Raw genomic sequence first — 10,157 nt, 5'->3', positions numbered from 1 at the left:
TTCAATACGGAGTACTTAAAGTCGTCATTTGCTTAAGAGAAGCCCAAATTGTAAGCCCTTGAAGTTGCTGGTCATGCTGACCTCAGGATGAGCTGGTTGGAAGCTTGGTCATGGTGAGCTAGGCATGAGCTATTGTAGCTGGTTGAAAGCTTGGTCATGGTGACATGAAGATGAGCTAGGGCTGCTGGTGGGATTTATTGGTGAAGTGCAGCAACCAATTCAAATTTTCTAACACAAGTGCATCAACCAATTCAAGATTTTATAATACAAGAGTTGTATGCATTAGCCATATTCACTACAAGGAAAAACCCTTTTGGCGACGAATCATATTTGGTCGCCCAATGTATGTTTTTGGTCGCTAATTATTATTACCGACAAAAATTTCGTCGCAATCTAGTTGTCGTAGAAGGGGCGTCGTAGATACTAGAAACAACGACCAAAAGCTATTTTGGTCGTTGATTCTCATAAGCAACCAATAGTTCTCGTCGCCCATTTCTCATAATTTCGTCGTTCATCCCTTGTCTCTTTGGCGCGTAAAATTGATAAATGGCGCGAAAGTCCAAGGGATTGGCGACCAAATAAATATTTGGTCGTAGTTTACGATTGGCGTCCTATTGTTTGGGTCTCCAAAAGTGTAAAATTTGGTCGCTGAAGTTATGTTTATTGGGGACCAAATAAAAATTTGGTCTTGGTTTATATTTAATGTCAATATTTTTGGTTGCTTATAATAAAAGCTTTGGTCGGGAAAATCTGTCTAGTTCCAAGTTTTTGTCTCAAATATTGAATTATTTTGTCGCCAATATTCAATTATTTTGTTGCTAATACCAAGTTATTTGGTCGCTAAGGATGTTGATTTTGAGGCTTTTTAAATTTTTTTAAAAACTAAAAAATATATTTTATTGAATATTAATAATATGTTTTTTTTTCTTTTTCTATAATTAAATTAATATAGTTTTTATAAAACTTTTATTAAATGTCCCAAATAAAATTACCATATATAAGACTTCCCCAACTAAAATTCTACAAAGTACACAACATATATCACCATAAAAACATATCATAGTCCATGCAACATTTTCTTTTCATAAGCAAAACGGATTCATAAGCAAAATATAGTGACATAGCATAATTAACAAAATCACCATAGTCACAGCAACTAAGATCAAAGTCATGTCTACTAAGACATATGAAATATAAATAAAAGTTAGAGCTTACACATGTACCTCCACTTTCCTTCAAAAACACACAAAAGTACTTCTTCATCTCTTTAAGTCTTAGGAGCAGTTGCCACAAGCAACAGAAGCATATGCATCCATTCATACCAAGGCCTACATAAAATTTCAGCTAAGTCTATATACTACTTAACATATGGATGAGCAATGTGACCAAAGTTACAAATCATATTCTTGATCACACATATCTTTGATTTGAAACAAAAACCACAAACCAAAGTCAGATTGTAGGATTTGAGTCCATCAAAGTCACAAAATCACCAAGATCATCCATACCCAAAACAACCAAAAGGTTTAAAACCTACCTAATGACCATGACCAATATCTTCAAGACCATTATACACACCATCACCACCACCTTGTAAGTTGTCACCGTGATGATTAGTTGTAGAATCATCAGAATCAGAATCAGAATCAGAAGAATCAGGTTGGAGCCGAGGTCCCTTACCATTGTACTTACTGTTGCGTTTATGCTTCTTCCTAGATCTGTCGTTAATCCCAGCTTGCAGTTGCTTAACGATGTCACAAAGTTTCTCCACAGTTTCTGAGAGCTTATTGTATCTCTCATCTTCAATCATAGAGGTTTTGCTATATCTACTTGTAGAGCGAGAACTAGTCTCCACTCGAAGATTCGAGCCCAATCCGCATATCCTCTTACCCGATCCAATCCCAAGTTCTTTAGTCATAATCCCCAATTGGTGCACGTCTGAAACTGAGATCTGTTCAGAAGGGTTGCTTGAGCTCGCAGACTCCTGCTGAATGTACATCGCCATTGCTGCTTTCATTTTCTTCTACAAAAAAGGAAGTCTAGTTGTGTTAGCAAAAGTCAAACATAAAAAATAAAAAAATAAGTTGAACATGTAGCTAAAGTATAGGAAAATTTATAATTTACCCCCTTATTCTCAGCAACTTCATTGATCCATACGCCTTTATCCCTGTGCATATGCATGTTGTTCCAATTGTCGATAAGTGTAACATGTTGACCCTCCTTCATTTTCCCAAGAAAAAAAAAACAAATTAGTTTAAGAAATCAAAAGGGGTCTAATATGATCAAGACAACAAGAAATCACAAGGGGTCATTTTATTAATATATTTTGCTTCCACGCAATACCACTTCACCTAATTTCAATCAAACCCATTGATATTCTTGCTTCCTGCCATGCTATTCAGATTTTTCAACAAATATCACATTCACCTTTACTTTAATGCTTCTCCTTTTCCAATAACTAAAAAAGGAGGACTACTTGAACTTAGTAGGAATAACATTAAATGTAAAGAATTTACTAATTACCTTCTCAGCTGCTTCCTTATGTTTCAGGAAAGGGCGTGAACCTCCTGTGTGTTCATATTCTTTCTTTTTCCTGTTATTAACATTGGCTTTGCACCTTTTCTTTAATAAAAGCACAAATAATTTGTTATATTCCTTCTAACTAATAAATAAGAAAATGGTCATAATCAATGAGTCACAATAGTACCTAATTAATTAAGATACCTGGTATTTCTCATCTGTGTACAAGTTATCAACTAACCAGTGCCACTCCTCTATTTTCCTATGAGTTACAAAGACCTTGTTAGTGGGAGGTGTGGCCCGTGCAAGCTGAAGGTCATGAGCATATTCCTTAAAGTGCTTATGGAGCTTTGCTTTCCATTCTTTATAACTCTTGCTCATATGGCCATCAATAAACTCCCAAATATCCGGATCCTCGAGGTCGACGTCAAACTTAAACTAACAATTAACCATAAAAAATATATTAGATTATCATTTAAATAGTAAACAATATCTCATTATCTGCTAAACATAAAAATCATCTGCAACAATAACCCAAAAAAGAAAAGCCATATCCATATCCATCAGTGTTGTCTAAAGTAAAAATTAAAGAAAGTAAGTGCTGACCTTCAGTGCTTTCGCCATATCCATCTTCTGCTCCAAGGTTACTTTCTTCCACCCGTTTACATTTAGTGGAGCGTTTGCTCGAGTAATTAACCCAATCTCATTGACAAACATATTTTGGATCTCCACAGTTGCCACCAATTTCTGTTCTGGATTAATTCGCACCGGAATCAGTGTTTGTGACTTATTAACCACAGAACAAGTACCAAGCCCCACAATTGGACCACGAGTGTTCCTCCGCTTTGACAAAGTCTCTGAACAATCTCCCTGGCCTAAAAACCAAAAACAACTTGTCTAAGAAACTAAATTGTTCGTACAATTGGAGTTCTGCTCCTGAAATCAGCTCAAATTTAAAGAGAAATTCATATAAACATCCATATAAAATTGGAGTTCTGGTCCTATATATATCTGCCAACAATTAAGTTCATATAAAATCCTAGACAAATCAGTTCAACATCATAATAAGTTCGGACTTCCAATCATTAGTCATCAGCTAGCATATTAAGTTCATAATAAAAATATCTTCAGCATCATTCTGACACTTCATGCAGGGACATTTGGTCTCATTCTTGTCATTTACGTGCCGACTTGCTGCTTCCATAAATGATTGAATACCATCTGTATAACGTTTACTCAATCGGTTTCTTTCCCAAATCCATTGCTTATACCATCCAGTAACACAATTTAGATGATGTCATATCTCATCCATGACTTGTTTTGTCTCCTTATACAATCAATATACAAGTTTGTCTCCTTATGACTCCGGTAAGGCCCTATCCCATTCCAGAATGCATATTCTGTGTGATAGTTAGCATCTGCAACAGGTCTAAAGTATCTTAATTACTGAGTAGTTAACTACTTCAAATGAATTCTAGGGTGAAACCTAATGTGAACTCTTACGGACTGTGCTAATCACAAAAGTTTCAAGCCAATGCATAATGTCAAAAAATACAACAATTCCATAGCATAACCAAAACAAACAATTAAATATATATGAGTGAAGAGCATTTAGATGTATTACGTAATATGTTTGCTTGCCCCATAGTATCCATTTCTTGCTTATTACATTATTATCCAAATAACACGTTTGAGATAGTAACCTACTATAAAATATTAGTTATTTGAGTTAGAGGGAGATTAATTTTGAAAACTATATTAATAGGATCATTCTTTTTCTTCAATTAAAATTTAGAATTTTTATTTTCTAATATTATTACAATATTACTTATTCTTATGCCTTTGAAATTACCTCATCTCTTTGTAGCTGTAAACTGTAAGTGTTTTGCTTGCATTTGGTTTTACTTTGGGTAAATTATCATAGCCTCCCTTGAAAAATCTGGCCCTCAATGAATTACCAACATCCCAACATCTAAATCCTATTGTCTAATTGCTGAATCTGTGTTTTTTTTTTCTTTTCCGAAGTACTGAATCTGTTCAATTACTAAATATGTATTTAGAATTTTTATATCACTTATCAATTCATCAAAAATAATATGCAATCATACAAATCCAGCAAAATTTGTAAATTTTCATAACCCACAAAACCTTAACTACAAATCCACCAACAGAAAAATTGCATAAATTAAAAAAGTTCCTCTTAAACAAGCAATTCAACAATCTACAGAAAAATTGAGACAAATGAGAAAATTATATCAATGCTAGAAAATAAAATTCAAACCAGTAAAAGTCAAATAATAAAAATACCAGACTTAGTGTGTTTGGAGAGACCCAAAACTCTAATTTCAACCTTGCGAGTGCATACTTGCACAAGTTTAGTGCATCAAACACTCGCAATTTTGGCCAATATCCAAACAAAGGTTCTAAAAGAATTTTTATACTCTAACCTTTTAATAAACCAGTCCCAAATAAGCTCTGAATCAGGACCAACTCAATCAGAACTCGTATCCAAATCAAGCCCTCCTTTGTGTGCAAACCATTTTGAGGACCTGATCACCAAAACAATATTAATTTTCACCACTAAAGCTCATCATTCAACAAAACAAGACATCATAATTTTCTAATATCACTATGTAACTTGTAGTCAGTAACATTGAGAGCAATTGATGTGAAGAGATAGTTTTATCACTATGTATTTAAATCCCCAAATTTCTAATATATGATGTTCCATTTTCTTTGCATTATTTGAACCTTTCACCATTAGCAGACCTTGGACCCCAAGATTAGATTCTTCTTTACTTAATTTCATACATATTTGTCATAATTTAGTTGTCGCTTAACATTTGTAAAACTTCAATGACAACCAAAAAAAGAAGTTCTATAACAAAGTCAGAGTCATGGAATTCAAATTTGGCTTGATGACAGATAATTATCGACTTTGGAGGAATAAGCTTGTATTGCAACAAACAGAATATGAGACAAAATAACGTATAGCTTTGTCAATCATTGATATAAAGGTATTAAAGTTGGAGATAGAAAGTATGCACAAGTTGTAGAATAAAACAGAAAATGAGACAAAATGAAGACTGGTTTGCAGTTGAAGTTACAATAGAATTTCAGAAAAGAAAATCATGCCATATAAATTTTCTTCCCAATGAATAAAATCAAAACAGCACAAGGTAATTTCAACAGTGACACAACACAACAGGTTTTAATAAAAAGGAAAGGATCAGTACTGTCTAACCAACCACCATATCAAGGATAACTTTCTGATGCTGATAGTATCTTTTGCAGGTACGAGGTTAACTCCTGAGGTCAAGGGTCATGTGTAAAGCTGCTGTTATTATTATTATTACAACTTGGTGATTAGTTCTTAATGGTGAGGCAGTTGTAGTGTGCGATTGCTTTTGTTGTCTTATCTCATGTTCTAACTTCTAAGTCTTTGTTCAAAATTTTGTCATCATCAGACCACAATCGAACCTTTCACCATTAGCAGACCTTGGACCCCAAATGCACAAACTTATTACAGTCTAATAAGTGCAAAGTTTTGTCATCTAATAAGCTCAAATACAATACAAAAATTAAAGAAAAACATAACCTTGGACCATCATCAGACCACAATCGAACAAATATAGATGAAATTTAGAGGAAATACAAAAATTATTTGTTAAAGCAACTACCTTTTTCAAATTCTGCTCCTTGACTGATGATAAAAAAGCTGAATGCAAATTAAGAAAGCTTCGGATTGGATTTTCACTTGACCTCAGAGACAAAGGGAGGAGTGGGTTTTGATATTGGGTTGGTGGATGGCTGAGATTTGGGGTTGAGCAGAGAGACAGAGTGTGAGTGAGAGAATGGGATGTAAAGATGATCAGTTGCACTAGGTGTGGCTTCACATCATCTCTCTAGGTTATAGAGATGACAGAGAGAGTGAGTGAGAGAGCGTTTGGTTGAACAAAGCAAAGTTTCTCTTGCCTTTTATATTTTTTGGTCTGAAGGCAAAGTGTTCTCTGATTTTGAAGTAAACGGGAAGAAAAGATAATAGAGCCAGGGAATTTATTGCGCACCCTTTCCAATGACCCTTTTTTTTTTCTCGTCCCTTTGCAATGACCACTTATATTAAAACGCTGTCGTATTACTAAAAGTATTGGTCACCAAAAGGTTTTAGAGACCTACCCTTTTGGTCGCTTTGTTATTGCCAAATTTTAGGCGGGAATATAATAATGGCGACGAAAATGAACCAAAACAGCGACCAAAAGTTTGGTCGCCTAATAATTTTAGATTTCGCGCCACCTAGCTCTTATCCCAAAGCATTGGTTAGAGACGAAAATAATATTTGGTCACCCAAATCCGTTTTAGAGACTAAAAGGTTCGTCGTACAATGTGCCACTTCTCGTCGCTGAACATATTCCAAAAGGTTCCGCATGTGCAAAAATCCAACCAAAGTTTAGACGACCGTATAGGAAATTTTGGTCGCCATTTACATTATCAGAGACCAAAAATTATTTGGTCGCTCATTAATTTGTCGCTTATCACATTTTTCCTTGTAGTGATTGAATTCAGATTTTCTCTTCCCTTAGGCCTATAAATAGGGATGTTCTCTAAGCTTGTAAACACACCCCAAGGGGGGGAGCTCTCAAACACTTCTCTAGAGCTCCCTTCCCTTCTCTCCCTCAAATTCTCTTAGTTTCTCTTTCTAGTTTTCAATTGTTATAATGAGATCTTTGTGCTGAAATTCTCCTTAAGTTTTTCTTAGTTCCACTTTACTTTTCATTATGTAAATTCTTTTCTTTAGTTTCAAGTTTGATTAGTTTCCAAGTTTCAATTCTGGTTTTTGTTCTTATTCATTATGCTTATAAGTTAATATGCTAGTTTGAATGATTGATCACCATTTAGGCTTGCATGTTAGCTGTTAAGCTCATAATTTCATACATATACATGCCCAAATTTACTTACTTCTTTTGCTTAGTTTCCTAGATTTCTATGTTATTTGCCTCTCTTTGTGTGTTTTGTAGGCAAAAAGAGCAAGAGAGCATAATTCATGCAATTCAAGCATGTTAAGGCCTAATTTGGATGAATCGATGAAGAGCTTAAAGACAAACTCATTTTGGCTACAGCCCCCTGCCAGCCCAGTTTCGTAGGTCATATTGCAAGCTTTGTTTCAGCAACCTACATAGCTCGGATGAGGCAACATTCTTCATGAAAGTTGTTCCAATGGGTGTATACTATAACATATCCAAAATTCAGCCCCATTGGATAAATATGGAGTCTGTTACCTAGCAAACACAGAACCATGCTCAGGATGGATTTTGTCAGCGAGCAAAAACGAGTTAGCAATTTGTTTTGGCCTTAACTTCTTCATCCGAGCTTGGATTGGGCCAATACTTGTGTGGTTGGATCAGACACATTCTGAATTTCAATTTGGAGTGCTTAAAGTCATCATTTGCTTAAGAGAAGCGCAATTTGTAAGCCCTTGAAGTTGCTGGTCATGCTGACCTCAGGATGAGCTATTGTTTCTGGTTGGAAGCTTGGTCATGGTGACATGAAGATGAGCTAGGGCTGCTGGTGGGATTTATTGGTGAAGTGCATCAACCAATTCTGATTTTCTAATACAAGTGCATCAACCAATTCAAATTTTCTAATACAAGTGCATCAACCAATTCAAGATTTTATAATACAAGTGTTGTATGCATTAGCCATATTGAATTCAGATTTTCACTTCCCCTAGGCCTATAAATAGGGATGTTCTCTAAGCTTGTAAACACACCCCAAGGGGGGGAGCTCTCAAACACTTCTCTAGAGCTCCCTTCCCTTCTCTCCCTCAAATTCTCTTAGTTTCTCTTTCTAGTTTTCAATTGTTATAATGAGATCTTTGTGCTGAAATTCTCCTTAAGTTTTTCCAAGTTCTACTTAATTTTCATTGTTATGTAAATTCTTTTCTTTAGTTTCAAGTTTGATTAGTTTCCAAGTTTCAATTATGATTTTTGTTCTTATTCATTATGCTTATAAGTTAATATGCTAGTTTGAATGATTGATCACCATTTAGGCTTGCATGTTAGCTATCTTGGTTTGAATTAAGAGTAGACACCATGCTTTAATTCGAATTGAACTATGAATAGGAAGAGTATGTATGGACATTCGACAACAGGGATTAGATACATGCTTGGTTGTTTAAATTGTTCTTCTATGCTTAATGGGTTCCTAATGCTTAATTTTAGGTTAGACAACAAATGATCAAATTAGGGAATTAGGAACACAAGGTTATGACCACACACCATGGCTTAATCATACTTCAGCTAGAATCAATCCATTAATCTAATTGAACTTGGGAACTTATCTGCTTGAGTTAGTTATTTCTTTCTTCCTTGTTTTATTTATTTCCTTTCTTTTTTCATTTCTGTTTTGTGTAGGGAAAATGAATTGAATCATTCAATCACCAATCCTCGTGGGATCGACCTCGCACTTACATATGCTATACTACCAAACGGCTCGTGCACTTGCGAGTATCACAAGTTGAGGATGCAACTAAATCCATTTTGGTGAAGCTGTATCTACGCAACATTAGCTATCTTGGTTTGAATTAAGAGTAGACACCATGCTTTAATTCGAATTGAACTATGAATAGGAAGAGTATGTATGGACATTCGACAACAGGGATTAGATACATGCTTGGTTGTTTAAATTGTTCTTCTATGCTTAATGGGTTCCTAATGCTTAATTTTAGGTTAGACAACAAATGATCAAATTAGGGAATTAGGAACACAAGGTTATGACCACACACCATGGCTTAATCATACTTTAGCTAGAACCAATCCATTAATCTAATTGAACTTGGGAACTTATTTGCTTGAGTTAGTTATTTCTTTCTTCCTTGTTTTATTTATTTCCTTTCTTTTTCATTTCTGTTTTGTGTAGGGAAACTAAATTGGATCATTCAATCACCAATCCTTGTGGAATCGACCTCGCACTTACATACGCTAAACTACCAACGGTTCGTGCACTTGCGAGTATCACAAGTTGAGGATGCAACTGAATCCATTTTGGTGCAGCTGTATCTACGCAACAAATACCAGCTGCAGTGAAGATGATTATAGTGAATCTAAGCAGTCAGCTCCTGAAGTTCATCACTTATTGAATGATAACTGGTTGAATAAGAATTCTGAAGAACACCCATATTCAAATCGTTTCAAGTATTATGGCATAAAACATGAGGTTTCTCATGTAAGAGCAAATGACACCAAACATCCAGTTGTGTAGTTATAATAAAGGTATGAGTCTAAATAGTTCAGTCTGGTCTTTAGTTTTTACTTTTTAATAGTCAACGATAGTAATCATGTCATGACTTGAAATACATAGAAAGGAAATGCATAATAAGCATTTTGTGGGATTAAGAGATTGCAAAGGGAAGTTTCATATTTGGCAATAGGATGTGGAATAGTTTGTATTTTTCTAAAACTTAATTTGAAGAGTGGTGGGGTGTGTGTATAAATGTAATAGGGTTAAGTATAAGTTGGATGACTTTTTTTGTCTTTTTACCTAATAATAAAACTTACAGCTTAATGAATTAAGTATTGGGGTGAACAAAGAGAAATTCGGGGTTTAAATAGAAAATCTCTAAATAAATATGCAAACTTTAC

The 10,157-nt window shown here is 34.8% G+C and overlaps 1 protein-coding gene across 1 annotated transcript; it reads right to left on the bottom strand.

The window, feature by feature from the left end:
* Positions 1-1,018: 1,018 nt before the first annotated feature.
* On the bottom strand, positions 1,019-6,523 carry LOC148292391 (uncharacterized). Its single transcript, XM_088246311.1, has 7 exons — positions 6,201-6,523; positions 4,968-5,069; positions 3,127-3,395; positions 2,725-2,958; positions 2,524-2,622; positions 2,125-2,220; positions 1,019-2,023 (listed from the first exon to the last, which is right to left on the bottom strand). Exons 3-7 carry the CDS (start codon positions 3,235-3,237, stop codon positions 1,538-1,540), a joined length of 1,026 nt encoding a protein of 341 aa, XP_088102437.1. The 5' UTR covers positions 3,238-3,395; positions 4,968-5,069; positions 6,201-6,523; the 3' UTR covers positions 1,019-1,537.
* Between the last annotated feature and the right edge of the window lie 3,634 nt (positions 6,524-10,157).

Source organism: Prunus avium, chromosome 8, assembly GCF_965620075.1.
Source record: "Prunus avium chromosome 8, drPruAviu1.hap1.1, whole genome shotgun sequence".
Classification (NCBI taxonomy): domain Eukaryota; kingdom Viridiplantae; phylum Streptophyta; class Magnoliopsida; order Rosales; family Rosaceae; genus Prunus; species Prunus avium.
Note: the sequence above shows the minus strand (reverse complement) of the source record. Positions and strands in the feature narration are given on the sequence as shown.

Coding starts and splice junctions, on each gene's coding strand:
- LOC148292391 (XM_088246311.1), bottom strand. CDS start 3,237: ATGTTTGTCAATGAGATTGGGTTAATTACTCGAGCAAACGCTCCACTA. Junction 2,959..3,126: donor ATATGGCGAAAGCACTGAAG/GTCAGCACTTAC, acceptor GTTAATTGTTAG/TTTAAGTTTGACGTCGACCT. Junction 2,024..2,124: donor AAGTTGCTGAGAATAAGGGG/GTAAATTATAAA, acceptor CCTTTTTTGTAG/AAGAAAATGAAAGCAGCAAT.